The sequence below is a fragment of the Anguilla anguilla genome, chromosome 5 (assembly GCF_013347855.1).
Source record: "Anguilla anguilla isolate fAngAng1 chromosome 5, fAngAng1.pri, whole genome shotgun sequence".
NCBI classification, from domain to species: domain Eukaryota; kingdom Metazoa; phylum Chordata; class Actinopteri; order Anguilliformes; family Anguillidae; genus Anguilla; species Anguilla anguilla.
The window spans coordinates 17,388,870-17,401,721 of NC_049205.1; the positions used below are offsets into that span (position 1 = coordinate 17,388,870).

The following is a 12,852-nucleotide window of genomic DNA, read 5'->3' on the forward strand; positions in this document are numbered from 1 at the left end:
TGTTGTATGCTACTTTTATTCTTTTTTTAATTTGAGAAACTGAAATCTTTGGGTGACACCCAGGCTATGCTCCACCATGCATCTAATAGTTGACCAAACCGTTAGTCGATGAGAAGAGTCTTAGTCGACCAAGTTTTCATTAGTCGGTTAGTCGCAGGTTAAAAAAAAAGAATAAAAATAATTAAAAATAATAAAATAAAATAAAATAAAATAAAAAACCCTCAAACTCCATTCGGGGGCTGCGCCTTGTCATTAAAAAGTTATTAGACTATGTCGGGCAGGAAATCATCCAACATGTGGGATCATTTCGAGTGTGGACCCCAAGATGTGTTTGCAACGTAGGTGTTTTTTACTCTCTGTCTCATAGCTTTAGTTTGGTCCCTGGAGTCCGGTTTGCTGGCGGACGTCCATTTGCCATACAAAGCATGCGTGCGCTTAACGTGGTAGTAGAACGACTACTTTGTGGGTTGGCCGGCTGTACTGCCAGCAGGGTGTTGTGATGCGTCTAGTGCAGTCTGCTAAACGAGCCATTGCATCTAGGGATGCCTGCAATCTCCCTCCTTCAGCTTCTGCCGCTGTCCACCCCAGCCGGGGTCCAGGAAGCAGCGTGTAAGTCTTCTGTGGTCAGTACATAGCCTCTCCCTCACCAAGACTCCTACTATGCCTACTCGTGGCAGCCCATGGTAACTGGGGTTTCACAACCCCAGGCTGAACCAGTAGGGGATCTCGGGGCTGCAGTGGTCCCTAGAGGTGTTACGCCAACCACTGCCCCACTGCCACGTGGGTAAACCATTGGGTGGTACGATGGCTAGGGGAGTAAACCCTGAGCTCAAATCTGCAGTTGGGAATAGGCACAGGCGGAGTCCAACAGACCGGACCACTGGCAGTCCCCTGCAGCTCCAGCCAGACGAAGGTCGTCATGAGCTCCTCATGCCACCGGAAGTATTCCTGGCGGAGTGAAGATGATGGGAGTGAGGACTGTGCACCCGCACCCTCACCTTAATCCTTTCCCTGCGCAAGCCCCTTGCCCCACCCCTCCCACCCCAAAGCCCTGTGGCGATATGGAATGGCGGCAGGTACAGGCCAAGGATGTGGCTGGGAGTGCCTAGCCAAACCATGCACACAGGCGGAAATGGAGTGATGGTCGCTGAGATTGCGGGATGGAGCAGCGTGTCTCCTCGGCAGCTTCCATTGCGTCTGAGCAGCCCCACACTGCTCACCCCTGAGGGGGAAGGACCTAGAGAAGGTGGTCCAAAAATTGTCTGCTCCCCCAACTCCGGACGGTAAGCCGCAACCGTCGGAGCATCCCTCTTTGCGGTCGAAGAAACAAAAAGAAAAATGTTTACTTGCACATCGCTTCGTGGAATGTCCGCACGCTCCTGGATATGGCTGAAACACCTGACAGGCCCCACCGTAGAACAGCACTTGTGGCCCTTGAACTTGCGAAGTATAACATTGACATCGCAGCACTCAGCGAGACCAGGCTACATGGAGAGGACTCCCTGACAGAAGTTGGTGCGGGGTACACCTTCTTCTGGAAAGGGGTCCCCGAAGGCACACGCCGCCTCCATGGAGTTGGCTTCGCTGTGAAGACCCATCTGCTGCAGCGCATCCCAGAATCCCCCACTGGCATCAACGAAAGGCTGATGACATGGCGCATTCCTCTTACAAAGGGACGCTTTGCCACCCTCATCAGTGCCTATGCACCAACCCTGGATGCGGAGAATAACATCAAAGAGGACTTTTACAGAAGTCTGGACTCCATCATCCAGAAAAACGACGCTGAACAAACAAACATTTATTTGTATGTGTGTATACAAATGTGAAGGTTTTTCAAAAATCTTTGCATAAAAGATTTTATAGGTGGAATTTTCTTGTTCAGATTAATATATAGTTCAACAAACCTGTTAGTCCAATTATTAAGAAAGCTGCAGTGTTTTTTATCATCCCCCCCCCCCCCCCCCCCCCCCCCCCCCCCGCTTTTGGAGATGAGAGCTTCTCTACATTGCACAGCTACATAAAGATAGACCGCAATTTTACACATTAAAGAAACAGATCCTGCAATTACACTGCATTAGACTTGGATCTAGGCATCCATTTAAATGTATTCAACTTTTGCTTTTACAGTGAGAGTGGCTGAATTGTCAGTATGCTGTACTAGCACATGGGATTGATAAACCAACTAGTATTTTTCCTTGTTATTTTATTAGATATTATGGGTCAATAATGGCTTATTCTTGTAATAGACAAATGCATGTTTAGTGTAAAATGGCCGGCCTTTTTAGAGGTTTTTTATTGAATGTGTTTGGTTTTACTTTCAGGTGCTATGACATGGCTTTTGGCTTCTGTGGCATGTATAATGTAGGCTTGGGATTTTGGAGTCAGCCTGTCAAAAATAGTACTAAAAATAAATAAATAAAATGAAAGCAGTGAGATTTCACCACTGTGGAATATGTATGTGATATAATTCTTCCCTGGAAGTTTGATTCACAGTTTTACTGTTTACCAGTGCATTTCAACAAAAAAATTATCCTTTTGTTCACTTGGAAAAACGCTCCAAACTTGTACACAGAAAAGTCTTAGCATGTGTAATAAGTATTATTGGAACTGTTCAAAACCATGAAAATGAATAATTCATATTTATAAATGATAATAAATTAATGTAAAATGGTTACAAAACATTATTAATGGTAATAACATTTCATAAATCCAGTATTGAAAGTATTGAAAGCTTGAACACTGCTTATGGTGTCTGGAGCCAGTAGCACAGACAAGTCACATGATAACTGAATTAGGTTATATTATTGCTGTTTTGCAGTTGTGGTGAGATCAAGGCTGGCCCGTGGCATAAACGGTCTATGCGGTTGTTTAGGGTCACAACCGCTAGGGGGGACATGCGATCCAATGTTCTTCTAAGGTAATTAACGTTATTTTCGTAATGACGTTATTCATCCCCTACTGCGGAATTAGCGATATAAATTTTAAATGGAATGGCAACAGAACATTTCATAACAATGTAATGTAAGAAGGATTCTACCAAGCGAACCCAGTAGGAAAGTGACCACTGGCGGACTGGCCAGGAAGAATAGAGCTACAATGCCTGACAATGCTATATCCCTAAAAATACTTTTGAAGTTTTTAAGTAAAACTATTTGCTGACTAGCTATGATTTTGTATGTGTCCATATTACCACAAATGGTTACATTCAGCCGCAGTTCTTGGAAATGTATATTCTTTGGCGGTGTCACCTGTCAATATGCATTCATGTCATTTCACAATGTATAAATCTAAGAGAAGGCAAAAGAGATCAAGTGTTACCTTTGAGTTTTATAGGACTAAAACCTGTTTAAAACAATGTCTGCAGACATTTACTGAGGCAATATTCATTCTGAACCTAGAGAAACACTGTGACATTTGTAACCACAAAGTGCTAAATTATATGATGTGACTTTGTTCTCATATGTCTAAGGTGTGCAGACATTACGGCGTTTTCTCACACTTTTTAAAAAAACCAGTCCAGTGAATATGGGAGGGGGTGTATTATACTTTCAAACATTACGCATAAAAAGGGATGAAAATAACAAAAACTGTAATTAACAAAGTATAAATTCAGGGGAATCGTTTAGTTTGATTCTGCAGGAGTGACAATGCCTAGTTAAAAATTGCATGAAAGAATGAACAATCATTGCTTTGGCAGTTGTATATTTAAAAGAAAAAAGACTTTCTGTAAAGATGTACTCCACATTCATAGTGGTGACAGCTCTACTTGCACATATCACAGACAGATTTTACATTGCGATTTTTGTGCAGTGAACAGTTCCATACAGAACATTAGATAGATAGATAGATAGATAGATAGATAGATAGATAGATAAATAATTTGTCCTCAAGGAGGACACAGTAGGTGCATACATAACACAAACAGGTAAGACATACAGAATGATACAAAATACAGGATTACAGGGGGTCACACAACAAAGACAAAGGCATGGATTGACACTCTACACACCACAGACTGGATTTCTTGTAACTTAAGAGGAGGTTACTTATTTAGAGGTGGTATCTCTCTAAATTGATTGAATGATTAATAACTGCATTTTTGTATGTAGATGATGTGAAGACAAATTGTCCAGTTTTGCTCATTGTTATGTTTTCTTCCTTATTGTGTAACAACACAGAAACGAACAAAACAACAAAATGCAAACATAGGACTCAACTGACAAATTCCAATCAAAAACCAGCAGAGACAATTTTATTATTATGAATAATAATAATAATAATAATAATAATAATGCAACTTTTAAGCCAATGTGGAAAATCAGGAAGATTATATACTGACCCCTTAATATAGGATTTAGTCGACCTTCACAAAAACAGTGGGATAGCAAAGTTTACTAAATGCAAACAGCTATAACACTCAGGTTAGAATTTAAAACAGTTGTTAACAGGTCCCTAAATACATGGAGTCATCTGGCGACTTAGGACCCAAGAAACTTTATTCAGACATAATTTTTCATTACTGATTGTTAATTTTAACATGCGATGATCAAAATTGTTAGAGCCCTTACCAGTACTTTCAGAAAGAGGAAAACTATGGCGGCCACAAAGGCTTGGATTCCAAGGAGAAATGGAAGAAGCCAAGACATCTTCAGGCGAGTCATGCCTGAGTGTCCTTCTAGACAGGCTCTGATTTACGGCACACTGGACGATATGCAAAGGCATACAGAAAGGGGTTCACACAGCTGTTGATGAAGACCAAAGTCTTAGCGATGTCCCCACTGGCTCTCCTGAAGCGCTTCAACTTTTCGTATACAGTTGGCTGGGATGTTCTCAACAGGGTGGCGGTGATGTCCAATATGTTTATGACATGTGCGGGAAACCAGAGGATGAAGAAGGTTGCCACGATGCTGGTCACCAGCCAGGTCGTCCTCTGGTTGTTGAAGAAGGTGGTCTGATTCACTTTCTTGTGGAGGCAGAAGTAAGAGGTGAGCAGGATGGAGAAAGGGATGACAAACCCCAGCAAAGTCTCCCCAAGCAGAACAGCCACTTTCTCCTCATCTGTCCTTGGGCTCCTTTGACACATCCGTAAATTATTCTTGTCCACAGTGTCCCAGGATAGGATGTTTGGAGAGGCAAGGAGACATGCCAGCACCCACATTGAAACCAGCAGCACCATCTCACGTGTCCTACGCAGTCTTGCCCAGCACTGTTTGTACAGCACTACCAGGTAACGCTGCACACTCATCAGGGTGACCATCAACACGTTGGTGTATAAACAGCAGTAAACTGCGTAGGATAAGAGCTTGCAGGGAAATTGGCCGAAATCCCAGCCATGCAGCAGAGAGTAGATTGACACTGGGAGTGTTAGAAGGGACAAGAGGTCAGAGATGGCCAGGTTCAGTATCAGCTTCCGAGTGAAATTCTCTTTCTTGTAATTATGAAGTATACCCACGATGACCGCAATGTTGCCAGGGACGCCCACCAGACAGCACAGCCCTAAGACAAAGCTGGCGACCACCTGGCCAGTATTCCAAGAGAATGTGGAGTTGGAGTAGGAGGTATTTAGATGATACATCGCGAAATAAGGTAGGTGAAAAATGTACTACCTTTCACTCTACAGCATCTGTGACGTTTGGCTGTTCTGTCAAACTAGAACATTTCCTATCAGTGTAGTCCACTTGATGACTGAAATAGCTGCTATTTTGAGACAGGAAACCACAGGGTCAATGCAGCCTTAACAGGAAGAACTATATGGTAGAAGCCTAATTGTGAGTGCTCAAATGAGCTTCATGAAGCTGGTAGCAAACAGTTCCTGATATCAGGTGCGTGGTGAAATGCCCCATTTACAACTGTGCTTGTGGATTAGAAAATTAACTAAACAACAAAGATAATTTAGTATGAAAAAGAATCTTATTTCCAAATAAAGTTTGAACACTCCATATAGCCATATTGTAGACCTAATTCTCTGGCTGATTGCCCTCAACAAAAATGATGCAGCATGCTTACAGACAGTTTTGCAAAAGCATATGTTATTGAACATACCCAGGAGTTACAAACCTGATTCTCTAACCATGCTGCACAGCCAGCGTGAAAGACGTAATTAGTAGTCACATTTACTGTGACATTTCTTACAACCCACCACCGAGTGTATGGGAAATGTACCACCACTTTTCAAATACATATTCTGGGCAACAAAGTGATTGGATAGCAGACCACCCGAGCCATCAAACTGAGTTGTTACCTAATTGGATGCAATCCAGGAGATCTAGACTGCTCGTTGGATAAGTGCTACTTATACGAGGGCAAATTTATTTTAAGGAATATTCTACTGATTTCTGTATCCTTTAAATTTTCTCTCAAAAGTAAAAAAAGAAAAGAAAGAAAAATGAAACCATTTTGCACCAGAAAGCTCACCAGACATTAACGTAGGTGGAGAGAACAAAAAAAGGTATATCATGGTGTTGTAATTTTGATCTCCATTCTATCCTACCAATGAAATGCCATTGCTTCTGTAATTCATATCTTCAAAATTTATTTTCAAAGATACTCAGTGCAGCAATAAAAAATGTACACATATCAAGCCCAAATAGAATAGAAAGCCTTCATTTTCATTGTATAGAAAACCATTGAGATCAGGTTCAAGTTACATTTCTAGGTAAGCAATATGTGCTGAAGCAAGCATAATTATGGTACAGAAGATGAGACAAACATACAAAACTACATACAAAAACAACATAAAAAGGGTGACTTGCACTAGTGCAATGTCCATAGCAGGTCCCCCAAAGCATATGTGCTAGTATAATATGCAGTACCTCCTCATCACCATAATCACCTCCACCACCATCATAAGCATCAACTGCAGCATATTGACAGAATATCATGACTACATCCTCCCTAGTATTTTTCTGATAAAATAATGGCATTACCATCATTACAATTTCTTGATATGTCAACAGATTGAAGTGCACAAGAACGAAATTAAAACACCCAAAACTGCTTGTCAATAAAATATACATTGTCTTGCATTGTTGTAGTTTCAGGACAGTAATAACCATAAACCAATGATTTCAACATTATAACAGTGTTGAGTATTTTCATCTTTTTCAAGCAGTGAACTAAATTTAAGTTAGGATCACCCACATATTAAAGTAGGATGTCTGCAGGCACTAGCAAGTTAAATTTAAGGCTTTTTAGACATTTTAAATGCTTCTTAGAATAACATTTAAGACAGTTGGCCACACACGTAAGCACAGGCAAGTTGTACTCTTAGCTACTTGACATTTTTACAATTATCTAAAACGACAACATTGACTAAACATTTGTCCAAATGTTTATTCTGGTCCAAGAAAAGGACACATTGCGGGCTTTTACCATTCAAATACAAACACATTGTAACCACAGATAAATACACCATGATATATTCAACTGTCATGATGTATTAGACAATTTTATGAACAAAAATAAATTTAAGACCATTTAAGGGCTTGTAATCACCCTTAAAGACATGTCACATTCATTTTTTCATGTTCATTAATTTTCAAAAATGCTTTCCATGTTAGCTATTTAATAAGGTTATAAGAGCTCAATAGAGTCTTATTATGTACTATACAGTTCCAAATCACACTGCCCAAATTCACAGGCCTCCCGTGCATTGTTCAACTTGGAATACAGTCACTCTTGTCTCAGGCATGTCTTGAGTGGGGAGGGCTGGACTCGGGTTCTTCACTGGGGGAAACAGTCATAAGGCCATGTGTGGAAGCTGAAAGGATATGAAATTGGACCAAGTAAGAAAAATACATTGAGTAACACACGCAGCAGGCTAAAATTATTTGAAAATTATATATTTATATTTGTACAGCACATAGGTAAAACCATATCAATGCGCCAAAACGCAAGCCCGGGATTTTTTGTAAAAAGGTGTACCGTAAAGCAGCACATTGTCGTTCTATTGTAAAAAAAAAAAAAAAAAAAAAAGACTGTCGTAAAATATGAAAAAGGTACGTTGTCCCGGATGTACTTTCATCTGGCTGCAGTGGAAGTGTTGTGGTCTTCGGAATTTAAACACGCGTCGGTCATTGAACCTTTTTTAGCAGTGCATAAGTGAGTTGCCGGTGGAACCTTTGTATTCCTGCACGCAACTGAGTTACTTATAAGTTACTTTTGTTTTATTTACGTAATTGATACGACTATAACAGAATCATGTCGGTCGTACCGCCCAACCGATCGTCAACCGGTTGGCCCCGTGGAGTAAACCAGTTCGGAAACAAATACATTAGCCCGCCCACCAAACCGCTCACCCTGGAGAGAACCATCAACTTGTAAGTAAATATTGAAATTCTCTTAATTTCACTGTGACTTTTAACTGTTTGTGTTGTCCCGATGTTGTTTTCACAAACTGAACAAGCTAAACCTGACGCCGTGTAGCTACGTAGCTAACTTGATAGCTACAGCGCTAGCTTGCATGCTAAGTGCGTTGTGTATTAAGGTTTTTGTTGATCATTGTGAAATACGTTTGATTTAATTGCTGTAGTAGTGCTTTTTGCACTAAATAAAATGCGTGCTATCTAGCAAGACTGGATCACCGTGATTACGCTCGATATTTTGAATTGAGAAATAGGTATCGAACATTGTCGAACTATATAGGTTATATCGAACAATGGCGATGCAACTATGTACTTCTGTTCTTTTTTTGCATTCAGGTACCCCCTAACGAACTACACTTTCGGCACGAAGGAGCCTTTGTACGAGAAAGATAGCTCAGTGGCAGCGCGGTTCCAGCGGATGCGCGAGGAGTTCGAGAAGATTGGAATGAGACGGACAGTTGAGGGAGTTCTCATCGTACACGAGCACAGGCTGCCCCACGTATTACTCTTGCAGCTCGGGACCACATTCTTCAAACTGTGAGTAGCTCACGCTGCGGGTTTCAGCTGAAAGGTTGTAACGCACTAATGCCATTAAACGGCCAGTTTTATCAGACAACATAAACGGCATTACCATGCCTTTAAATAACGCCTTTTAATATCATGATCTCAAATCTTCTCGCATTGCAACGGGAAATTCAACCACCATTAATGTGTGGCGCCTACCTGGGTAAATGTTTGCATGCAGCAATAGAATGCGTCTTAAACTTAATTTGTATTATTGATCCACATCCCATTGAAAGAACGGGGTGTGCCGAGACATTGCCTGCACGTGTATCGTCATCTGTTCAACCAAAATAATAGTTTTAATATTTATTTGCAATGGGCAGGGTTGAAGGCAGACTGAAATTATAAATTGGGAGAGCTGCTGACTCCAGGAGACAATTAAGTTACTACACTAGTAGTGAAAGCCATTGCTTAAGGACCTGCTTATATGACACAATCTTGTTGCTGTAAGGCAGACCACACTTTTAAAGGGAGGAAACTGTCTGTAGCAACTTGGCTGTATTGCACTTTGAAGGTGGCTTCAATGCATTGGATGCTTCTTTGAATTATTAATCTGTCAGTTGTTTGAATACTTATGTTATTGAAAAATTGCATGTTTTTAATATCGCAGTCCCGGAGGAGAGCTAAACCCAGGAGAGGATGAAGTTGAAGGTCTGAAGCGATTGATGACAGAGGTATTGATTAGGTGTTCCAGTCCTTGATATTAGTGGTATTGATTCAGTTTCTTTTCACAGAATGTAGGCTTGTATCCAGGTGGCACACCAAGGAATTTTGCGCTTGAGGTTATTCTTAAAATGTCGATAAAAACGCAGATGTATTGGAGCAATCTCCTGCATCCACAGTGTCTTCATCTGGATATGTTGGAAGTATTCTGATTATATTGAATTTATAGATCTTTGTCAATTTGGATTTATCGAGTCTCAGACTAGTTTTTATAGGTCAGTCATAATCTGTCACTCTGGTTTCTGGTTTTCAGCTGTGTGCTATATCAGGTGACTGAATGTGACTGGTGGAAGTTTATTTTAACCCAGATAAACTGTTGACCGCATTGTCCCCTAGAACTGTGGAAATTGACTGCTCAGTTGGTTTCGTTAGCAGTGTGCCACTTAATTTATGCGAGGCCTTTCCTCACCAGATTCTAGGCCGTCAGGACGGGGTGAAGCAGGACTGGGTGATTGATGACTGCATCGGGAACTGGTGGCGCCCAAACTTTGAACCCCCACAGGTGAGCATCCCCAACTTTGTGCTGTTGTGTCTGTGGTCTCAACATTTTTTTTTGTTTGTAGAATTTTATTTTCATTTTCAATTTTCCTCGGTCTCAACATTGAATGCAGTTTATGCTGAGTTGGGATTTTTTTTTAAACCTGATTTAACATCACCAAATTGAATGAAGGGGTTGAGGAATGTGTTTGGGATGGGCGGTAGACAGTATTATTAGTAATTTAATAATAATAATAATAATAAGATACGAAAACCCAGTAAATGGAGTAAATGTATATTTTTTGGTTCCACATTTCAAAGGAACCAAGCACTGTGTTTTGCCCAGTGACTCCCAGCCAGTTTTTCTGGGATATGATCCATACATGTTGCTCAAAAACCCCTTAACCATACCTACACCAAACCAGCACAGGCAGGGGGTTGCTTTTACACTGGTTGCAAACTTCCCCCATCGGCCTGCCATTACATCTATCCTGTGCTTGTGTTGGGTTGGCAAACTGCTCAAAATTAAATTGGAATGCAAAACAGCTACTTGTTTAATTGTGATAAGTTTAATCTCTTAACTGTAGTCTTGTAGTATTTTGCTTTTCCCTGTTGCTTCTGAGAAAGAGCAGCTCTGTGTAGCATGTGTTGCATTCAGCAGTGCACCTTACGGGGCCCAACACTATCCTCACACATGAACTTCTGTTCGCACTCTAGTGCTGTTTGTACAGATTTTTATAAGGCTCTTATTTTTACTTTTCTACCCGGTCCCCTTGCAGTACCCCTACATTCCAGCTCACATCACCAAACCCAAAGAACACAAAAAGCTCTTCCTGGTTCAGCTGCAGGAGAAAGGTAAGAACCTGCAGGTCACTGCAAAAATCTTTGACCTGGCAATGTTATTTGGGGAGGTCTTGCAACCGGGTTCAATCTTGGCTCAGTTAACAGTTGCCATCTGTAATGAAGTTATGGTGAGATTCTCTACAGTGTTATGAGCAGTATTTTTGCATTTAATTTAATTTAATTTAATTTAATTTAATTTGAACTAACTGTCAACTGCATTGTAGTAATATTTACTTTGTAGCTGCTAAATTTGGTGTTTGGTGTATGCCGTGTTTGAACACCACGTTTGAACAGTTGTTTGATTTCCTGGCCAGCACAGCCCACTTGCTGTCAATTTGCTCTCCTCTTCCGGAACGTAATTTATCTATTGTATTTTCAATAATGATTTGCCAATTGTAATGCATCTTGTAAGGATAGTACATTTTTTCCATATTACAAATAGACATGAAAACAATTTTGAATGCTGAAAATAAAATGAATCGAATGCATAGTACACGATTTTTGAGACGCCTTTTGGCTTTCTGCAGCTTTGTTTGCAGTCCCGAAGAATTACAAGTTGGTGGCAGCTCCCCTGTTTGAGCTTTATGACAATGCCCCGGGATATGGACCAATCATTTCCAGTCTCCCACAGCTGCTGAGCAGGTGAGATGTGTCACTGTGGTCTATTGGTCCAGGCTCTTAATTTCCATACTTGAATTTCAAATAGAACCTGGGTACACAAACTTATTTTGGTGCGAAAAAAAAAAAAAAAAATTTCTCATTAAAGGTTACTACATAAATTGTCTATGAACATTTGAGTGTTTTATTTTATTAACAGGAAATTAAGCATACCTACAGTTCTGTTCAAATGTCTTAAATGATTATTATTTTGTAGGTTCAACTTTATTTACAACTGAGGAGGCTGAGCATTCACACCCTGTCACTGGCTGTCTCTGTGAGTGCAGCCTGTTTGGAACAAAGCTTGGAGACCTCGAGAATCGTGTGACACCACCTTCAACATCAACTTTTCACAGACCTATTTCAAGAAGCTAGGTGTACTTTAAAAAAAAAAAACAAAAAAAAAAAAACATGTTAACTGTCATGAATAATGAAGAAATTTTTTCTGTGGAAACATTTGTTGCTTGTGTTTGTTTTAAGTTGGAATTATTTTGGAATGCATACCACTGTGTGTGGCATTAAACCTGAAACATCAGACTTAACATTATTTTTATGTTTCATCAGAAATTAATAGATGTTTTAGTAAATAAACAAGAGTTTAGTTTTGTGTAGTGTTTTAACCTGTAAATTTCAATGTCACCCTTTTTTAAATAATAAATCGGTCTTCTCATAGAGGCATTTCTATTTTATGTTAAGGGTTCAAATGACTCTACTTCTAAAAATCTGAAATAGTGTACTGCATACATATAATGGGAATACTTGAAATGTATGCAGTCCATGTTATCATTAGAAATATTGTGGGGGAAAAACTCATTGCATGTGAAGCTTTTTAAAAGCACTTCAACATGGAAAAACACACCTGTTAATATTAATTGTAAATAATGAACTATTGGCAATATAATCAGCTGTGTATTTATGCTTTTGTCATATATTCAGAACATTTATGCGGGGCTTTCAGTCATATAGCATTTTGTAAGACTTCATGGCTGATTAATGTGTTTTTTAGTTTTGGTGGATGTGTCCTGTCAGTTCTTTCGAGCAAAAAGGTGCCAGATTGCCCTCTAGAATTTTATTTTTGTAGACAAAAATCATTAAGCAGGTCATTTACTTATTTTTTTCTTCCCAAACTGGATCCTTTGCCCTCCCCGTGTATCTATTTTTTTTGTTAGTTTTTTTTTAAGCTTTGTAGTTGCTGTTAATTTATACACTTACATTTATTTGCCCT

The 12,852-nt window shown here is 40.0% G+C and overlaps 2 protein-coding genes across 2 annotated transcripts; one reads left to right on the plus strand and one right to left on the minus strand.

The window, feature by feature from the left end:
- Window positions 1-4,333: 4,333 nt before the first annotated feature.
- Window positions 4,334-5,641, minus strand: LOC118228368 (leukotriene B4 receptor 1-like). Its single transcript, XM_035419830.1, has one exon. The coding sequence runs from the start codon at window positions 5,573-5,575 to the stop codon at window positions 4,676-4,678; it is 900 nt and encodes a 299-aa protein (XP_035275721.1). The 5' UTR covers window positions 5,576-5,641; the 3' UTR covers window positions 4,334-4,675.
- A 2,348-nt stretch (window positions 5,642-7,989) lies between these two features.
- nudt21 (nudix hydrolase 21) lies at window positions 7,990-12,311 on the plus strand. The gene is made up of 7 exons (XM_035416565.1): window positions 7,990-8,318; window positions 8,700-8,900; window positions 9,538-9,601; window positions 10,063-10,152; window positions 10,907-10,982; window positions 11,498-11,612; window positions 11,845-12,311. Exons 1-7 carry the CDS (start codon window positions 8,200-8,202, stop codon window positions 11,864-11,866), a joined length of 687 nt encoding a protein of 228 aa, XP_035272456.1. The 5' UTR covers window positions 7,990-8,199; the 3' UTR covers window positions 11,867-12,311.
- Window positions 12,312-12,852: the final 541 nt, after the last annotated feature.

Excerpts from the sequence above, each read along its gene's own strand:
- nudt21 (XM_035416565.1), top strand. The coding sequence starts at position 8,200 with ATGTCGGTCGTACCGCCCAACCGATCGTCAACCGGTTGGCCCCGTGGA. Across the intron at positions 8,901-9,537 it reads GGGACCACATTCTTCAAACT|TCCCGGAGGAGAGCTAAACC; the intron begins GTGAGTAGCTCA and ends TTAATATCGCAG. Across the intron at positions 10,153-10,906 it reads CAAACTTTGAACCCCCACAG|TACCCCTACATTCCAGCTCA; the intron begins GTGAGCATCCCC and ends GTCCCCTTGCAG.
- LOC118228368 (XM_035419830.1), bottom strand. The coding sequence starts at position 5,575 with ATGTATCATCTAAATACCTCCTACTCCAACTCCACATTCTCTTGGAAT.